At 39.0% G+C, this 21,984-nt stretch overlaps 1 protein-coding gene across 1 annotated transcript; it reads left to right on the plus strand.

Moving 5' to 3' along the window:
* Nucleotides 1-1,703: 1,703 nt before the first annotated feature.
* Nucleotides 1,704-18,275, plus strand: LOC134343703 (uncharacterized). Its single transcript, XM_063042458.1, has 4 exons — nt 1,704-1,791; nt 9,427-9,726; nt 16,984-17,280; nt 18,136-18,275. The coding sequence occupies exons 1-4, from the start codon at nt 1,704-1,706 to the stop codon at nt 18,273-18,275; spliced, it is 825 nt and encodes a 274-aa protein (XP_062898528.1).
* Nucleotides 18,276-21,984: the final 3,709 nt, after the last annotated feature.

Consider the following 21,984-nt stretch of genomic DNA (forward strand, 5'->3'; position numbering starts at 1 on the left):
GACCAATTTTATCCCTTACTATCCTTTTGCTTTTAATATACCTGTAGAAGCTCTTTATTTTATCCTTCACCTTGCTTGCCAAAGCAACCTCATGTCTTCTTTTATCCCTCCTGATTTCTTTCTTAAGTTTTTTTTTGCACGTTTTATACTCCTCAAACACCTTATTTGCTCCCATGACCTATACATGTCATACATCTCTCTCTTCTTCTTTATCATGAGTTCCAATGTCCCTTGAGAACCAAGGTTCCTTATTCTTATTCACTTTGCCTTTAATCCTGACAGGAACATACAAACTCTGCACTCCCAAAATTCCTCCTTTGAAGGCCTCCCACTTACCAATCACATCCTTGCCAGAGAACAGTCTGTCCCAATCCACACTTTTTAGATCCTTTCTCATTTCTTCAAATTTGGCCTTTTTCACTTTTTTCTTACAGAAAAATGTTTTATACTTTTCAATTTTAAATGACCTCCCCCTATATTGTAGCCATATCGACTTGTCTGTGATCCTTCCACCAGTGAAAACGTCTCAGCATTTACCCTGTCAAATCCCATTAAGATTTTACATGTTTGAAAGAGACTTTCACAACATCTGGTAGTTTCTTAGTCAATAATAGTAATTCTAAGTTTTTAAACCACATCTATTTGATTAATTGAATTCAAACTTACCAACTGCAGTGGTGGGTCTTCTCCTTGACTGCCCGTCTAGTGCTGTGGGTTACTTATCTCACAGTATAACCACAATGTGTATCATCCTGGACTGTTCCTGACTCTCCCACAAAGACAACTCACCCAGTGCAGTAGCTTCCTTCTTGTTTGTCTTTAGGATCCAGGAAACAAGATCAATATGTCTATGCTATAATTGCTGAAAGGATACCATGCTGCAACAAGACGAGAAGGTTTATTGCTAATTAATTATATTATTATCTCGAGCAGTTTAAAATAGATCAGCTCTATGTCATTAAGATTGAAATTTTGATTTGACAGCTAAATCTAAACAATAAGTAGGAATTCCATATGGTGATATTCTTTACTAATTGCAGAGGTTTAATGCATGTCTTCAAAACAAACCTATCCCTAAAACAATAGTGAAAAATAATAGATCGCAGACTCATCATGTTTATTCAAATGGTAATTTCTGACCTTTTTCAACAATGATAGAAACACTATTATTCAAACATGAAAGCCAGACATTCGAAGCATTTATCTTTTGATGCTATTGGTTGGTATATTAGTACATCACCATATAACACTGGTTTACATGTACCTTTACAGATGTTTGGCATCACATGAAAACAATTGCATCTCAAAAAAACAAAATATTACTCCACTTGTGTTAGCTTTGATTTCCTAATTTCACCATCTGAATTAAATGAGTCAGGATGATCAGAACGTGAATCAGGCACCTTTTGTCTTGAGGTGCACAGCTACTCAGAGCTTTAAACTATTGTATTATTGAGGTAGCACGAAGATTTCAATATAATATTCATATTTTGTATGGTGGTCTTGTAGAAACTAATGACATTTTTACAAAATGATGCAATCCAAAATTGTACATTTGTTTCTAACAAATGAACAATCTAAAAGAGACTCAGTAGTTTTCTTACCACACCCCCACCCCTTTGTGGAAATGAATGAGAATAGGAAGGAACTTACCACAGACAGACAGTCTATAACTCAGCACTGACTAACCATGTGCTGAAACCATGGCAAGAATGGTCCTCATGAAAACAATAACAATTGCTTTGGCTGTTTACATTATCTGCTTGTCTGATTTCTTCCTCTCATCTGAAGGTAAGCATCACAGATGCAAAGTGCCTTTTCTCTTCACAAAAATCTGTTCAAGGATCTACCTTAAAATTTTGGTTAACCTGGTGAGTAAATGAAGCAGCAATGGAGTGAAAAAAATTTAAATTTTAGATCACTTTAAGCTGTTTTTAGTTCTAACATATAGATACAAAGTTCGGTCGCACTTTTATTGCTTTTTAAGTTTTTCTATTTATACCATTGAAAAAGGCTTTACTAATAGGCGCTGTTTACTGCTTAGTGTGTAGTTTAATTTTCAATTGACGTAAGTTAAAATTTGCAATATTCATTTTTGAGACTACAAAATATTTGGTAGCCATTTATCTATCATTTTATGTGATATCATGGTGAGCTGTTTATGCATCCTGTCGCATATTTATTAAATCATCCCTAACTACCATGCAAGTCTGGAAAAGGTTGCGGTATTCTGCTAGGGTTCTATATTCTTTTTACGCAGGCTGCTTTCACTAAATACTGATTGATAACCTATCTGACTAACAACCTTTTGCTTTTAATAGAGTCCATTTTAAATAAATTTACTGGAAAGTGTGTTGGTGATTCATTCTGAATAACAACTGTAGGTCCTGAGGAATAATCTTTCTATTAGATTCCCTATATGAATGTAATTTAGATCATTCTGTAATTCACAGCACTCAACAGTTTTGTAATCAATGAATGTGCAAATCTTTTGAAAGTTTTTTCTTCTTAAATTTTGCTTATCATGATGAAAATGGTCATGATTAGGAAATGAAGTGTGTTTCTATTTTTGAACAATGTCAGCATCAGGTGTTTCTCTGGCTGGCATGTAACATCAGCAGTATAGTTCCTTTTATTCTGTCCCCGAGCTCTAAGACTAAGCAGAACATCCAGAAAAGTCATCTTGGTTGCCTATGAATAGGACGGTTAATTGATTGACGCCATGGTAGTGTAGTGCTTAGCATGACACTATTACAGCTTGGGGCATTCTGGAGTTCAGAATTCAATTCCAGCACCATTCTGTAAGGAATCTCTGTACATCGTCCCCATGGAATGCACTGGTTTTCCCCGGGTGCTCTGGTTTCTTCCCTCAGCCCAAAGACATACAGCTTCGGTGTATTGGTCTTTGTAAGTTGTCCTGTGATTAGGCTGGGGTTATTCGGGTTGGGTTGCTGGGGCAGTTTGACTCGAAGGGCTGGAAGGGCCTACTTCGTGCTGTATCACCAAATAAGTAAATAAATAGATTAACTTATCAATTTGATACTAATTAGTGCCCATTTTTGTTTATTATTTCCGCAGGAAAATAGACATATTTATTCTCAGGTCCCTTCCATTAAGGACACTTTGAACAAATAGAGCAATAAAGACCATTATCTAGACAGTTTAAAAGTACATAAATCCAGTTCTCAATAGCAGGGATATGGTGATGTGAAATGCTGAATTATTCGTGTCAAATACTATTTTAACTATAGCTGCTACTAATGTTAGTTCTGATCTTTACATGTTGGCACGCATCTGTTGCATTGGTCACACATAGAAGTGCATCTTCATCTTTTGTGTTTACTTTATCCAAGTTGCCACCTGCCTACTGGTATGACTTCATTCTTTTAACTGGATGCTATGTCCTTCGAACAAGCACTTGCACCAACAATCCTCTCTACTCTCAGCTATTGAACTAGTGCACCATCTTCAGTAACGGAAGGCCAACTGATTAATGCAACAGGAGATACAATAAAATATGTATCATTATTGTGAAAGCATTAGCCTTAATCTCCACATTTATTTTTACCCGAGTCCTAGAGAATGCGTCCCGCTTGGTGGCGCAATAATATCAGCGCCGGACTCCGGAGCGAAGGTCCCCGAGTTCGAATCCAAGTCGGGTTGAGCGTCGAGCTAGCAACTCGGTCTCGTAAAAACAAGAATAGCTTGCTACGGAAACACCGTCAAAAAGATGGTGCCCCGATAACTCTACTGCCGAGTTAAGGGCTATTCTTCTTCATCTTCTTCTTCTTCTAGAGAATGCAGTTAATTACTGCTTTTACGTGCACTCTTTCCCCGGTGGCAGTTAGAGGAAAAAATGTCATCCCATATTATAGTTGCAATTTTATTGCTGAACACAGTAAATGTAAAAAAAGTGGAAATAAAGGGTGGAAGTAGTAATGTGATTAAACTGGGCGTTTTTGGTACATGTTACAAATAGTCCTTTAGGTGCAAACGTGTAGCATTTTGTGTGTGTTACTTTGGATTTCTAGCATCTGCAGACTTAGTCGTGTATATAATATTTTTGTTTGTCACAGAAGTTTGGAAATTTAAAACAATATGTGAACATTTTAAATATGATTGTACTGTTCTAAATAAGCACTAAATGAAATTAGAAATATATGATAACACATTAATCTGAGAAAATAATGCAATTATAAAGTCTGAATAAATTCGTATTTCTCTGAAAATATTTATGTGGTTTGTCATATTTGGTCCGTGTGTCAGAGTATCGATCTTTGGAGGTTGCATTGATCATTTCTGGACAAACAACGTATTTTCTAGGTTACGTACAAGATCTTTCCTTAATACAAAATCATCCAGGAACAAATTAATAAAAAAAAGCAGTAATTTAGTGTTTTAATTTTCTACTTGGTTTACTCACTAACAACATTTAATGTCTTATTTAAACTACATTTAAATCATTATTGTCCAGCATAAGACTTGCCTATATGTCTGTTTACTCTTTTAATGTGGACCAGAAGCGGAGAGTGTTAATGTTGATACTGTTTGTATGGTGTGTAGAATTTAAGAGAAAATGGAGCAGGTGTTTAGTTGTAGAGTTAGATGTTGTTACATAGAACTGATAGCACAAAAACAAGACTCAACACAATTAGACCTTGCTTGTGTATTTACTTTACATAAGCGTCCTCCCATTTCAGCTACCTCACCTAAAATTTCAGAATAGCTTTCTATTCTCTTTTCTCCCATAATTCTTCTGGATTCCATTTGAAAACATAATTTCCCTTAAACCTCAGAGCAGACTTTAGGTTCTAGTAATGAGTTTTCCCTTTATCTGGCGTTTGTAGTTATTAGTAACTACCTTGTATTTGTAGCTCCTGGGTAATATCTCATTTCACAGGTGAGAACATTTCCTGTACATCTATACTGTCCAAACAAATACATTTTTTAAAGTCTCCAGTCCTTTTTATAGAACAGTGAAGCATTTTGATAATTCATAACAAAACCAAAATCTAACAATTGAAAACCAAAAATAAATGTGCAGAAATTGAAGATAAAAACAGAAAATGCTGCATAGGTCAGGGAGCATCTGTGGTTAGAGATCTAACACTGGTAACTTTTGGTTACCTTTATAGGATATCACTTTAGCACATTTTATTTTCAAAAGTTAATTTAGTTTCATATAGTAATTAAGCTTACAGTCTGATGCACGGGCACCAAAGAACACACACGGGTATTCTGTAGTTTCACCAAGCAAACTTCCATGAAAAGAATTGTTCCTCTTTCTTTGCTTTGACAGTGACATGTGGTCCGGCTATATGCAATTGAAAAAAACTGCTAATTAACACTAAAACTAAAAGCAAAATTCTATGGACACTGAAAATTTTAAATGAAGCAAAAAAGCCTAGAAATATTCAGCAGATTGGGCATCATCATTGAAGAGGGAGTCAGAATTAATGTTTCAGGTGGATAATCTTTCATTAGTTTTGATAAGAAGTCATTGAATAAAACAGTTATTTTTACTTTATCTCTCTAAGGATGCTTGCTTCTACCATTTTCTGTTCTATTGCTAATTAACAATATTTTTCAGAACAGGTATTTCTTGGTACCAATTGTTGATACATGGTAGTAATTTAGTGATACTGTTATGCTACATGACTGTAGGTGGTATGTATGCTACAAGGTTTCTAATGTAGTAAAAAACCAACATGATGAAAAATCAAGTTGTACAGATGCAAAATGCTTATTGCTTATTGATAGCTTAGTTGTGTCTAATCTTTTTTTTCCAAGTTTATTTCTGACATAAAGCAGAAAGGTAAACAAAAGAACGCTAGTCACCAGAATAACATATACAGAAAATTCTGCTGATGCTGGAAATCTAGAGGAAAACACACAAAATGAAATGTTGACTCTTTCCATAGATGCTGACTGATCTGCTGAGTTCCTCCAGTATGTTACGAGTGTTAAACAGAACATTTTGGGCCAAGACCCTTTATCAGGACTGGAAAAAAATAATATGTTGTACATGCTATTTATTATAAATTGCCATAAATTACACATTGCACATTTGGACAGAGATGTAACATGAATATTTTTACTCCTCATGTATATGAAGGATGCAAGTAATAAAGTCAACTCAATTCAATTCAATCATCAGGCTCTTGAAGCAAAAGGGGTAATTTCACTCAACATCACTTGCCCTATCATTGAAATGTTCCCACAACCTGTGGACTCACTTTCAAGGATTCATCATCTCATATTATCGATATTCATTGCTTTTTTTGTTATAAATATTTCTTTCTTTTTGTACTTGCACAATTTGTTGTCTTTTGACACTGGTTGAATGCCCATGTTAGTGTGACCTTTCATTGATTCTATTATGGTTATTATTCTATTATGGATTTATTGAGTATGCCCAAGGTGAATCTCAGGGTTGTATATGGTGACATATATGTACCTTCATAATAACTTTATTTTGAATCTTGTCCTTTGAACTCTTCTGGTGTGAGGAAAAATGTAATCCTAAAAATGAGACAAATTTCTTATCCCAGATTTCAGACCTGGAGAGAGTTATGAGCATTTGAGATGGTGGAGTGCTGGAGTGTGGGACCTCTGAGTGTGGATTGTGTAGAAGTGACAATATCATGTAAATAGGTGTAACCATTGGCGGCTGAGTCTCCTGTGCATTTGCAATGGCTTGTTTTAACGTGAGGGATCAGGATGGAGGAGGTACACGGGATGCTTTCCTTTATTAGCAAAGGCAAAGGATATAAGAGTAGGGAGGTTGGCTAGAAATGCATACAATACTACCTAATTGCAGCTTGTTGAAGTTCTGATTAGCACATGAAAGATGTGATTACACTGGTGCAGAAAAGATTTATCAGATGTTGTCAGGATTGACAAATGATGGTTACGAAGAAAGAGTGGATGATCTAGGTTTGTTTTCTTGGGTCTAGCATTGGCTGAAGTTGATACTTTATACTTTATGCTTTATTGTCGCCAAACAATTGATACTAGAATGTACAATCATCACAGCGATATTTGATTCTGCACTTCCCGCTCCCTGGATTACAAATTGATAGTAAATATTAAAAATTTAAATTATAAATCATAAATAGAAAATGGAAAGTAAGGTAGTGCAAAAAAAACCAGGAGGCAAGTCGGGATATTTGGAGGGTACGGCCCAGATCCGGGTCAGGATCCGTTCAGCAGTCTTATCACAGTTGGAAAGAAGCTGTTCCCAAATCTGGCCGTATGAGTCTTCAAGCTCCTGAGCCTTCTTCCAGAGGGAAGAGGGACAAAAAGTGTGTTGGCTGGGTGGGTTGTGTCCTTGATTATCCTGGCAGCACTGCTCCGACAGTGTGTGATGTAAAGTGAGTCCAAGGATGGAAGATTGGTTTGTGTGATGTGCTGCGCCATGTTCACGATCTTCTGCAGCTTCTTTTGGTCTCGGACAGGACAACTTCCATACCGGGTTGTGATGCACCCTAGAAGAATGCTTTCTACGGTGCATCTATAAAAATGAGTGAGGGTTCTAGGGGACAGGCCAAATTTCTTTAGCTTTCTTAGGAAGTAAAGGCGCTGGTGGGCCTTCTTGGCAGTGGACTCTGTTTGGTTGGACCAAGTCAGGTCATTTGTGATATTGACCCCGAGGAACTTAAAGCTTTTGACCTGTTCCACTTGCGCACCACTGATGCAAATTGGGTCGTGCGGTCCGCTACTCCTTCTGAAGTCAACAACCAATTCCTTCGTCTTGCTGACATTGAGGGATAGGTTATTGTCTTCGCACCATGCCACCAGGTTCTTAATTTCCTCCCTGTACTCAAACTCATCATTACCCAAGATACGGCCTACAATTGTTGTGTCGTCAGCAAATTTATATATTGAGTTCGATGGAAACTTGGCTACACAGTCATGGATGTACAGTGAGTACAGCAGGGGGCTGAGTACACAGCCTTGTGGGGCACCGGTGCTCAGAGTGATTGTAGAGGAGAGCTTGTCCTCTATTTTTACAGCCTGGGTCCTGTCTGTGAGGAAGTTGAAGATCCAGCTGCAGATCTGAGTGCAAAGGCCCAGGTTCCGGAGCTTAGGAATCAGTTTATTTTGAATGATGGTATTAAAGACAGAGCTGTAGTCAATGAAAAGGAGCCTTACGTATGCGTCTTTATTCTCCAGGTGTTCTAAGGAGGAATGTGGGGCCAGAGAGATGGCATCTGCCGTTGACCTGTTGCTCCGGTAGGCGAATTGCAAGGCGTCGAGGTTGACTGGTAGGCTGTGGTTGATGAGATTACCAGTAAAACTACATTTTGATAAAAGAATAGTGGCCACCAGAAGACTTAATTAAGTAACCGACTAGGTCCTGATTACAAAGTAAAATGGTTCTCCACACGTCTAACAGGAAATCCAGTTTTCTATTACAGCAATGGCCATATGCCATAGCATGATTAATGAAACTCCTGAGCCTGGCGTCATCACTGCTGCATGCCGTGTCTCTACCTCTAGGCTTTGTCTGCTGTTCCCTGTTACTACATTAGCACAACCTACATCCCTATTTACTAGTTACTAGCCCTCACTATTCTTTCCTATACAACACCACTCTCCCCACAATTGAAAACATCTTCAAGAGGCTATACCTCAAGAAGCATCATTCATTACAATGCCCGCTCCATCCAGGGCATGCTCTTTTCTCATTACTATCATCTGGGATGAGATTCAGGAGTCTGAGGACTGCACTCAATGTTTTAGGAGTGGCTTCTTTCCCTCCACCATCAGATTTCTGAACAGTCAATGAACCCATGAACACTATCTTGTTATTCCTCTTGTGCACTATTTATTTATATTGTTCAACACGGTAATTCTTATATCTTGTGACAAAACAATAAATTTCATGACATATGTCAGTGATAATAAACCTCATTCTGATTCTGAATTTCTCAGAACTGTTATCTGGACTATTTTACATCTGTTGGTGCCCTTTTGAGAATTTTAATGACTGATGAAAGTAAACCCATTTATGCTTGATCTGGAGCAGGGGTTCCCAACCTGGGGTCCTTGGACCCCTCAGTTAATTGTAGGGGTCCATGGCATTGGAAAGGTTGGGAACCCCTGATCTAGAGTCACCACAATAGTCTGAGTGTTACAGAAATGTGCAGCACAGAAACTGGCTCTTCACCCCGCTATGTTCATGCCAACATTTCTGCTCATCTACTCTAATCCCATTTGCTCATAATAGATCCATCTCTCTCTTTGCATTGCATGTTTGAAATACCTGTCAAAATGTCTCTTAAAAATGTTGATTGTATCTTATTTAACCAGCTTCACTGGCAGCTCATTCCGGATATCAACCGCTCCCCACAAAATAAACTTTCCCCTCAAATAGTTACATTTTTATGACAAATACACTTACTCATACCTGTCTGTTCACAGATGACATTGTTGATATACTCATGGTAGCATGTATTGGTCCGAGTTCCTCAAAAGAAATAACCAATCCATCTTCCATGCTTGGATTCATGAATATTACAAGGTCCTTCAATTGTTCACAAATTGGAACTCAAAGAAGAATAACAGAGATAAAAGTATCTTTAAATCATTCCATCAATGAAAAGAATATGAGAAAAACTGTGTGCCAAAATACAACTCCGTATTTTGTAGCCATGGGCTGGTTTATATGTGAAACTCACACAAAAGAAGATCACATTACGAAACTGAAATCATTTTCTCAAGGTAAGGTTGTTTTGCTTTTCAAATTTGAAGTTTATTTTTTCTTTACAACTTTTCTATTCATTTTTGTTACTCTTTAAAAAGACTCAAGATTCCAAGTACTGGATGTATGTATTTTACATATTTTATTTGTTTTTTTCCCCTCAGTTTCTATCAGATAATTCTCCTAAATGATAGATTGTTTTACTCTGTTGTAAATCATGATGTAGGAAATATCATATTATATAATTGCCAAGGGAGTCTCAATGTGATTCAGTTACATTACTACAGTCAACACATTTTTTTTAGGTTGACCCTCATTTGGGTTAATGCAAATCAAAACAGAGTGGCTTTCAATAATGTAATAAAATAACACAAAGTATTGAATGTGAAAAGATTATTTAGCTTCTGGGCATTTTCATATTTGTCTCAATATGATTTGTGCCTTCTTCATTCAGTCATCTTAGGTTTTATTTTGAGTTAGGATCCAAGATAATGTAAGTCTTCAGCTTAGCAAAAATAACCTGTTCTAACAACCAACCCCACTTCTCTGATCAATCACATTTCATTGCTTTCCTCTTTCATTACTGTGTGGCTGGTCAGAGATCAAACAACATCTTTAAATTTGTCAACGTCAGCACTGTTGTTGGCAGAGTCTCATATGGTGACAAGGAGGTGTACAGGAATGAGATAGATCAGCTGGTTGACTGGTGTCACAGCAACAACCTTGCACTCAACACCAGTAAGACCATGAAATTGATCGCTGACTTCAGGAAGAGGAAGTCATGAGAGCACAACCCAATCCTCATTGAGGGGTCATTGATGGAAAGGCATCTTCAAGTTCCTGGGCATCAAGATCTCAGAGGATCTATTCTGGGTCAACATATTGACACATTTGCAACGAAGACATGCCAATGGCTATGTCAAGATGTGTACTGGCAATGTCATAACCCAGACTCCCACGTAGAAACGGGAACCCAGACTCCCATGTAGAAACAGCTACCAGTGTTTATTTGAAAGAATTCCAACATCAGTGGCTTGGGTGAACAACACCATGAGATGTAACATTCTCAAAACGAGGACCCCATGATTAGCTATGTGTCCCCTTGGCTGGGTGTCTGTTTAAATAATACAAGTAATGTGGAATCCCTGAGCCTATCAAAATAAACTTAACAAGCTTAAGCAGAAAGCACCAGAAGACCACTTTACAATAAGCGAGTTACTCACGAACAACACAAGGGAATCTAAATGATTAACAACTCTTATTAAACAACAATTAACCAGTTCAGGTGCTCTATGAACCTCGGAGCCCAACTCTTTCTCGGTCCCCGCACACCCATGAAGAGCTCATTACAGGCTATATATCATTAAGCGTTTGAGGAGATTTGGTATGTCACAGAAGAGTCTAGCAAACTTCTACAGATGTACTGTATGTATGTGCAGAGTGCGCTGACTGGTTTACATCACTGCCTAGTATGGAGACTCTGATGTGCAGGATCAAACCGAGGAAAGTTTACACTCAGCCAGCTCGATCACAGGCACAACCCTCCCTACCATTGAAGTCATCTCCAAAAGTTGGAATCCATCATTAAGGATCCTCACCATCAGAAAATACCCCCTTCTCATTACTACCATCAGGGAAGATTTACAGGAGCCTAAAGACCAATTCAACAGTTTAGGAACAGCTTCTTCCCCTCTGCCATGGGATTTTTAAATGATCCATGGACTTCTGAACACAATCTTCTATTCTACTTTTGTAATCTATTTATGGTATTTTTTTATTGCATTAACTAACCCTCATTGTCAGTTTCTATGGGAGAAACATACAGTCGACATTTTGGGCTGAAACCCTTCGGCAGGCCTCCAGCATTTTGTGTGTGTTGCTCAGATTTCCAGCATCTGCAGATTTTCTCTTGTTTCCTCATTGTCAGTTGTCATTTTAACTCAACTCTGTTATATCAGTGGAAATATCTGCACAAGTTATTTTAACCCTGGGTCAACCATTCCTGAATGTTACTGTTTCTCTTGGACCAGTATACACCCACACTACTTCCCCCACTTATAAAACTGACATAAGGGATCTCCCTTGGGAAAACAATTGATCATTCTTCTCCTTGCCCCAGGCATGGGGGTCTTCTTTGAAGTAGTTTTGGAGTTCTCTTCTTTCTAAATCCTTCATTATTATCCTTTTTTTCTTATCAGTTCTGCACCATTATGCTCCTATTCTGTAAGGTCTGACCTGTTAGGCTAACCTGTGTCCACCTTTCACTGGCCTGGACTTAATTCTTCAAGTTGAATCGCCTCATTGCTCTTCTGCCAAATAAGAATATGCCTCCAATGTTATTGCTTTGTTTTTTACTGACTCAGCCATTTTACACCAGTTATAGCCATTTCAAGTCAGACAATACGCTCAGATTATTTCAGTTCATGGACACTGACTATTCTTCTAATAAGCCCATGTTGATTCTTCTGCCTTATCAAAGAGCATCGTACAAATAACATCTTATTTGGGAATGATCTCTGATTATCAGATCATCAGTAATTCAAAGTTCAAAGTAATTTTATTATCAAAGTACATATAAATCACAATATATAACCCTGAGGTTAATGTTCTTGTGGGCATTCAAGGCCCTTTGTTATGTCCACTCTCAATCACTTCAATCCAGCAAGAGTTAATTTTAAAAAAAGACAGCTTCTGCTTCTTCTGGTGAAAACTAAGGTTTTTGGTTTGTCTTTTAATCCATTGTCCTTGACTTGTTCCAGCTAGCTGTTTGACAGATTTTTAATTTCCTCAGGCCAACGTTTCTCTCCATTTTGATCCACAGAAAATTCTAAGGATCACATTAATTTAGAGAGCTTTTGGTGAATGATCATAGGTCCAAAAGGAACACTAGCCCTTAGATACACTAACTAAAGTTGGTAAAATAATAATTTGAGTTTATTTAAATCTTACATCCATCCCACAATGTGAGGAAGTAAAAATCTTTGCATTATGACTCTTTCGCAATGTACAGACATGTGAATTTAAAAGTCTAATGGCTAGTTGAAAGAAGCTGGTCTGTAGCCTGTTGGTTCTGGTGTTAAAGCTGTGGTACCGTTTGTCAGACGGAAGCAGCTGAAATAATTTATGGTTGGGATGACTGGTGTCCCTGATGATCTTCCAGGCCTTCTTTATGCACCTGCTGCTGTAAATGTCCTCAAAGGAGGGAAGTTCACATCCACAGATGCGTTGGGCTGTCTGTACCACTCTCTGCAGTGCCCATCGATCAAGACTGGTGCAGTTCCCGTACCAGGCAGTGATACAGCCAGTCAGGATGCTCTCAACAGTGCCCCTGTAGAAGGTCTTGAAAGTATTACCAATGTAATACCTAGATATGGAGATGAATTATATTTAAAATGACAACTAATAATGAGGATTTCCCTTTGGAAGTTTGGCAGTGAATTCCACAGATTCACCACCCTTAGGCTGATGAAATTCATTTTCATCTCTGTTCTAAAGGACTTCCTTATATTCTGAGGCTGCGCCCTCTGGTCCCAGATTGTTCCACTATTGGAATCATCCTGCCCATGTCCACTCTATCTAGGCCTTCAATATGCGATAGGTTTCAATGAGATCCCCTCTCATCCTTCTGAACTCCAGTGAGTACAGGCTCAGAGCCATCAAACGCTCCTCTTACATTAACCCTTTCATTACTGGGATAATTGAACCTCCTCTGGAGCCTCTCCAATGCCAGCACATTCTTTCTTAGTTAAGGGGCCCAAAATTGCTCACTGTACTCCAAGTCTTCTCTGTGGATTGTCACCTTGTCGTGGTGGAGAAGCTTGTGTGGTCCTGAGATCCCGAGAGCGATACCGTCTGGAGTTATGCTCCTGGTAGGGTCACCCATGGCGGTAAGGTCGAGGGTGAGGTCCCTGACAAAGAACAATCCAACCAAGACCTCAATGGTGGAACAGGCAGATGAAGTTACTTCGAACTCAACAGCTGTGAAGGCGGATGAAGGCTGCAACAAATCCATCAGCTCCATTCATCGTGGTTTCCATGCCATTGGAATCAGTTGGTTTGTGAAGTATTGTGTGCTTCTTGGAGTGCAACATCAAGTACACATTAAACAAATACACGCATAGGCGTCTTCGCTCTGTAGACCACTTCTTCAGAACGAAGACCATCATCCTCGACCTTGAGGGATAGCCACAACAACTCCAAGTGCGCTCTGACCAATGCCTTGAAGAGCCTTACCATTACATCTTTGCTTTTATATTCTCGTCCTTTTGAAGTGAATGCGAACATTGCATTTGCCTTCTTTAGGAAATCCTGCGCAAGGACTCCCAATTCCCCTGCACCTCTGATATCTGAATTTTCTCCGTTTAGAAAATAGTCTACCCCTTTATTCCTTCTACCGAAGTGCATGACCATACACTTTTCTACACTATATTCCATCTGCCACTTCTTTGCCCATTATTGCCACAACTCAGTGATGCCCACGTCATATCTGCCAACTTCTAACTGTGCTACAAGATCATCAACCTTAATCCATATGCAGTGTGCATTCAAATATAACGCCTTCAGTCCTGTATCCGTAACTTTTTTCAGTTTTGCTCCCATGTTACTAGAAGTTGACTTCTTATTCTTTTCTAAACTACCAACTGCTCTATCCTCTGCCCTATCACTCTGGTTCCCATCCCCCTGCCAGATTTGTTTAACCTCCCCAATAGGTCTAGCAAACCTGTGTGAAAAGATATTGGTCACCCTAGAATTCAGGAGTAACCCATCCTTTTTGTACAGGTCATACCTTCCTGAGAAGAGATTCCAATAGTCCAGACGTCTGAACTCTGCCCTTTGCATCAATTCTTCAGCCATGCATTCTTCTTCTAAATCATCCCATTCTTACCCTCACTGGTGTATGGTGCATGCAGCAATCCAGAGAGGTGCTGCTTTTCTGCTTTCTACTTAACTCCCTATATTCTCTCTTCCAGACCTTATCCCTTTTCCTGCCTATGCCGTTGTTACCAATTTGTACCTTTACAATGCTATGGACCCAATCTGAGATGTCCCTCTCCCTGGCACCTGGGAGGCAAAACACCATCCAGGTGTCTCTTTCACATTCGCAGCTTCTTTCATCTCCTGTCTGTTCCTACTTCTGTGGAATCCTAATCACTACTGCACTTCTTGTCCCTTCCTTCTGAGCTGCGGGACCAAGTTCAGGGCTGGCGACCTGGTCTCTGTGGTTTTCCCCTGGTGAGTGCCAAACAGCTGACTAGGCTTTGCTGTCCAGTGGCCGGAGGGCTTCAGAGTCTAGGGTGAGGGAGATTGGGATATCATCACATGTAAATTGTCATGGTGGTAGACTGGAGGGTGGGTTGTTAGAGTTGGAATACTTGCTGAACATAAGAAATAGGAGCAGGAGTAGGCCATCTGGCCCACCAAGCCTGTTCTACCATTCAGTAAGATCATGGCTGATCTGACTATGGGCTCATCTCCACCTACCTGCCTTTTCCCCATAACCTTTAATTCCCCTACTATGCAAAAATCTATCCAACCTTGTCTTAAATATATTTACTGAGGTAGCCTCCACTGCTTTATTGGGCAGAGAATTCCACAGATTGATGGTAGAGGTAGGGGGATGGAGACTGGCACTAATGGATGGGTGGAAGATTGGGGTAGGGCACTAGAAGGATTGCAGGATCAGCTTATCCGGAGCTTAGGACCTATGCTATGTGATGCTGCGGAACTGAATTTCTTGTCATGTGCATTTTGCCATGTGTTTTAAGGACACAGAGCTCTTTTCTCATTTGAAAACAAGTTCAGCACTGTGCTACTCCGGAAATTAAGACCAGACATTTCAGCCGTGACTCACCCTTGCATACTTGATCCAGTTACATAATGTGTTTATCTCTGAAACATCCGTATTAGGATTGGGCAACTCAGATCATGTTATCCCAAGACAGCCTCATCTTCCCTATGCGGTGCCAGATGAGGAGATATAACCATATAGCCATATAACAATTACAGCATGGAAACAGGCCATCTCGGCCCTTCTAGTCCGTGCCGAACGCTTACTCTCACCTAGTCCCACCGACCTGCACTCAGCCCATAACCCTCCATTCCTTTCCTGTCCATATAGCTATCTAATTTAACTTTAAATGATAACATCGAACCTGCCTCAACCACTTCTGCTGGAAGCTTGTTCCAGGACACAGACACAGACAAACAAAATTGGACCCAGTACAGATCCCTGAGGCACACCACTAGTCACCGGCCTCCAATCTGACAAACAGTTATCCACCACTGCTCTCTGGCGTCTCCCATCCAGCCACTGCTGAATCCATTTTACTACTTCAATATTAGTACCTAACGATTGAACCTTCCTAACTAACCTTCCGTGTGGAACCTTGTCAAAGGCTTCAAGTAGATCTATCAAGTAGATGAGTTACTTACCTTTCACCTTTTGTAACAACTCCTCCGCTGCCTGCACAGCAATAAACCCCATTCACTTCTGCTGTGAATCTTTCCTCATAATGTTGAATCTTAAATGTCAAATTCATTCCAACTTCTATTTTGTGAATTTTTTCAATGTAGCTTATTATTCTTTTAAAAATAGTGGTTCTAGAGTTGTAAAAATATACAGTATTAAAACAACCAATATAAGTATTAGGAAATTCTATAAGAATACAATAATTCTTACATCTGCTTCTGTTCAGGTGAACAATCAAACCGACTTCACCACTTACATAAACTCACACCCAAGTCGTCCCAAATAATAAGAAATTCCATTCCCTGCTTACACAAGCCGAGGGATTAGCCTTTTATAATCAACAAAATGTACATTATTTCATATTGCTTATGATTATGTAGAGAAAAAGTCAAGAAAAGCATTGTGTGGAACTCTTACAAATGATGTGTAATGGACAGCGATTTATTCAAATCATTATTACTTCTTTTGCTAAAACAATTTCTACTGAATTAACTTGTCATTAGATATGGTTACCCTTTATGAATTACCCTGATGAATTAAGTTATATTGGTAATCGCTTTAGTTTTCCCATGATAATCACAAGGAAATTCTCCAAAGTTGACCCCACCTTGGTGAAATTCTGACCTCACCAACATGGGTTTTCCATCGTGCTCCCAGTGAAGTAGCATTCTGGAATGGGAACAGCTCTGGAGAATTTCTGTAACAATGATCCTTACTGTGCCTCTCTCCTAGAAGACCATTGTGGAACTTGTTAATTTTTTGTACTTCCTGTATGTCTCATTTTCAATTTGTGTTTCTTTCAACACAGTATCAAAAATCATGGTATCTATAACAGACAGAAGCACTGGGACCAATGGACGGAGGCTACAAATGTTTCCCTTCCCTCGTAGAATTAATGCTAATTGGAGCTACAGTTCAGCAAACGGAATGAAAACAACTAATTGTTACATGGACGTACAATTCTATAAGTCAGCTGCAGGAAATCTGATAGATCAGAGCAGTGGTCCATGCATTACGAAGAACTGCAGCAATGCAGTAAATAAGGATATTGTGCATGATCTATGTTACAAAAACACAACTAATTATTTCACAATGTTCAATCAAGGTAAATTGGAGATTTTAATGTCGACTTTGTTTTTCCAACTTCACTATGTATAATGAAGAAGCATCTGCTCACAGAAGTAGCTTAGCTTAGAGTATTAAACTCACCCATATCTGTGTAGTATGATTGGACCAATTTCAATTCAGTTGTTAAACTAATTTATTTTCTTCCAAATTAAGAGATTGGCCATTCAGGAGGAAGATGAGAAGGAGATGTGGAGGCTTAGCCCCTGAGCATATTCAAGAGGGAGATAGTCAGACTTTAAATATTAAGGAGATTGAGGGATATGGTGCTAATATTAAAGATCAGTCACTTTCTCGGTGAATGGCAGGGTACGCATAAGGGGCTGAATGTCCTTTTCTTCATGTTCTTAAGTTTTATCTTTCCCATTTAGACAACAGTAGGCAGTAACAACTTAAACCAACTGGATTCTAGAAGGTTGCCATATACTGGCACACTGTTGCAAGTTTCTTATCACATTGTAGTCTAGAGCTTTGAGTTATTTTCTGAAGTCTACAGAGATATCATTCAGTGGTTAATTCCATATTTTAACTCAATGGCACTTTCTTAGTCCCAGCTGGGCTTTGCTCAGATCCACTGTCATTACCTACTTGTTAAAAGATAGGTAACTTACTGTGGGACTTACTGTGTGAGGAAAAGAAAAGCAAAGTCTTGCTCACCTTCAACCACCTTGATTGTTACAGATCCAAGATAATGATGACTAATCATAGCAATCAATGTCCTCAAGTTAGTCTACAAATGACCCAGAAAAGGCAGAGAAACAAGCAGATGATTTTATGGATTTAAAACATTTATTTCACTTTGAAGTTATAAGTGACTAGAATGTCTCCACTTTAGATATGAACACAAGGCTGGCAGAGCCTTTGCCAGAGAACATTCACGTTGTCTGGAACATCCATTCCCCTGACAAAATGCAGAGTACAAAGTGCTTTACACACATCAAACTTCAGAAGTCTGCTACTGAGTATCAAGGTTAGTACATCAATTTCTATCTGTTGAAGGTCACTTGCAGTTAGTAGTCAGGAATCTGAATATCAAGTTAACAAGAAACATAAAGAATGCAGAAGGTGGATGTTACATAAATACTGATTTATTGGTCCAGAGTGTCAAAAGTCATGATAAAGAATAAAAATGAAGCAATGAATTAGTTCCTGAAAATAGTCTACAAATTGTTTTTGTAGTCTATTGTAATAGAATACAAACATTTGTTCCATAACAGAAATCCTGCTGTGACTCCATATCCGCGTTACGTTATCAAATTTGATTGTGCAATTTAATTACTGAACATTCCATCAAGGATAATCTTAAGAAAACAAGTAAATTACCTTTTTTAGATTTACCTACCAAAACCCACTTTCATAGACATATACACATAGATTTAGATTGAATTTCTTGAATTATTATTTAGGGCACTCCTGTTTTACTGCTGATGGAGAGACATGAACTGATGCCCAAAGTGACCAGCAAGAAAGTGAGCATGACAACTCTATCTGGAATTAACGCTGGAAGGAAAATGATATCTCCTAAGAAGTTTATTGGTCTGTTGTTTCACATCTCTGATTGCATCAGTTAGGTATAGCAAGACTACTTAGACAAGTCCCAGTGGGTAGTTTAGGTGAAGCAAAAGCTGAAATGTTTGACAGCTTATTTCATCTTCCTTATTGCATTAATGATGTCACTTTAAAAATTTGAGACATTTCACAAAGTTTGTGAAAAGTGTAATTGAAAGTGAAAAAGGATCTAGTGCTCTCCTGGCATATATGACAAATAATTTCTTGGGCTTTCTGCTAAGTACAAGTATCGATTATAACCAATGTTTCAATGACAAACTCTGCCATCTTCATCAGGGATGATGCCTGGGCATATCTAGTCTGGTGGTATTTTTAACCCAGTTGTCTGTCCCTCATTCAATCAGGTTTCTGCTGTCCCACCTTGTTTACGATTGAATTCCAATTCATACTTAGAGCGAGACCTTAATCTTTGTTAAATTCCTTAGATTTATTTCAATGGTTTCCTTCACCAGGTGGTCTCAAAAGCCACTGGCGTGGCAGTGTAGCCTTGTGCTGTCAATGTCAATTCTATGGCCATTGCGAATGCAATGTTCTGCTAATACTGTAATTAAAATCTTTGACAAGACCGTTAATAATGGTTTGCAGGGATGGAAGAAGGCGTAGAGGGAATGTTCAATGTTAATAGTAGAACTCATATGAGACACTGTGTGGAAAGGTCTACTCATTTTGCTTCTTTCTTAATAAGTTCTGTTTCAGCTCATCTGCTACTAAACACCTCGTCCATACCTTTGTTATATTGAGACTTGACTTTTCCTGATGATCTCCCTTGTATAGCTCCTTATACAGTCAAGGTTAACCAAAACCCTGTTGGCTGGTTATCTCATATCAAAGCTCACTCACTATTATCCATGTGCTTGCTGATCTATAGTGACTACAGAAGCATCACTTCAACTTTAAGCACAAGAGTTCTTCAGGTGCTGGAAATCCAGAGCAACACACACTAATTGCTGGAGGAACACAGCAGGTCAGGCAGCATCTATGGGGAAGAATAAACAGCTAACATTTCAGGCTGAGACCCTTCACCAGGACTGGAAAGTAAGGGGGAAGAAGTCAGAATAAGAAGGTAAGGGAGGTGAAGGGTGCAAGCTGACAGGTGATTGGTGAAACCAGGTAAGGGGGAAGGTGGGTGGGTGGGGAGGGGGGATGAAGTAAAAAGGAGGTGATAAGTGGAAGAAATAAAAGACTGAAGAAGAAGGAATCTGATAGGAGAGGAGAGTGGATCATGGAAGAATAGGGAGGTGGAAGGGCACCAGAGGTAGATGATGGGCAGATAAGGAGGAGAGAATAGTTAAGACGGGAGCTGGAATGGGGAATGGTAAAAAAGAGAAGGAGGAGGGAGGAGAAATTACCAGACTTTAGAGAAAGCAATGCTTCTGTCATCAGGTTGGAGGCTACCCAGATGGAATATGATGTGTTGCTCCTCTGATGTGAAAATGGCCTCATTGTGACAGAAGATGCCATTTACCATGTCAGAATGGGAATGAGAAGTTGAATAGAAAGGGTGGCCACCGGGAAATACAGCCTTTGGTGGCAGATGGAGCAAAGGTGCTTGATGATATGGTCCTCTAATCTATGTTGGGTCTCACTGATATACAGGATGCTGCACTGGTGAACCAAATACAGTGAATGACCCCAGCAGACTGACATGTGAATTGCTTTATTCAATTTTAAAATTCTCAACTATTTTAAAATCCTCAATCCTAAACTCTCCAGAGTTTGCTACACTTTTCTACCTTTGACATTGCCAATGACCTAACCCATGCTGTAGAACATCCAAGGCACTAGATCTAAGTTTGCGCTGTCTGACTGTTTATTATTCTACCTCCCCTAGCGATAGGTTTGGCAATAATTTTTGGGAATCTCTAGGATTACTCTACATCTCCTTAAAAGGAATTTTTCTTGATATGAATAGGGGAGCTGTATAAGGGCCAGATAGAAGAAATAAGACATTTCTCTCTACTCTTGGCTGGTTGTCTGGTAGGTCCCTGATACCTGGTTGATGCAAGGCCTGATGACTAAGGAATCAAATTAGCTCAATGACCAGGATCAAATTCCGCCTCAAAACTATGTCAGGCCAGCATCTGGGCATGCTTAGACCCAGATCCATTCCCATCATTGGACATAAATGTTCTTTACAGATATGCATGGATCTTTCACTGTGCAGCAAAGGGATATAGTACAGGTAGACACAGGTTCCTTGATGCCACTTATTACAACCTCTGTAGATCCAACAACTTAGAATTTCCTCTTTGCCTACACAAATATGTTGAATGGTTATTTTGTGATGCACCAAAGGCTATTTTGGACATGCACTAAGGAGGAGCTGCTGCTTGGAAATTCAACGATTTTGTTCTCATGGCTGAATTGGCATGAGGGGAAGCAGGGTTTTTCCTTTGTGCATACCTTCAGTGCAGACAACACAACGGAACTTGTCAATGACTGAGGTTGTACTGGGCCTCGTATCTCATGAAAAAGCCCAGCTCTGGGGATGGGGTGGTGGGGGTGGTAATGGGGATTTGAGGTTTGGTTGGTGACCAATGCCCTAACAGCAGCTTGAATGGAAGTCCCAGAAGTGGCATTCAACAATGAAACTGAACGCGTGTGGAGCAAACTGGACTGAAAATTGCAGAGTTTGGAATCCATATGACAAGATGGGGATTTTCACTTACAATTGATCATTAATTGAAATTGGGATCAACAATACACATGACACCACATAATCTCTAAAAATAAGCATATTATACTAAAATGACCATTTAACAAGTGTAGCTCCTAATTATGAATTTCTTTCTAACAATCCCTTCAAGCTTCCCAATAGATTGACAAGACATAATTGACCCACAACATTCATGAAAGTATAACTACTTCTGCATTCATTTATCTTAATTATTAGACTTAATTTTATGCTAGTAATGCAAAATTAGCAATATTTTATGCATACAACTGAACAATGGAAATAGTTGTAATTTGGAAGAGTATTCAGTTTAATAAAAGGCATCATTATAAATGTATTGCATAATGCACAATACAGAATCCATTGAAATCACAACTTTATTTTGTACAAATATGTTATATGTTAGAGTATGTTATTAGATATGTTATTGTAACATGATAC

This window comes from Mobula hypostoma, chromosome 3 (genome assembly GCF_963921235.1).
Source record: "Mobula hypostoma chromosome 3, sMobHyp1.1, whole genome shotgun sequence".
NCBI classification, from domain to species: Eukaryota; Metazoa; Chordata; class Chondrichthyes; order Myliobatiformes; family Myliobatidae; genus Mobula; species Mobula hypostoma.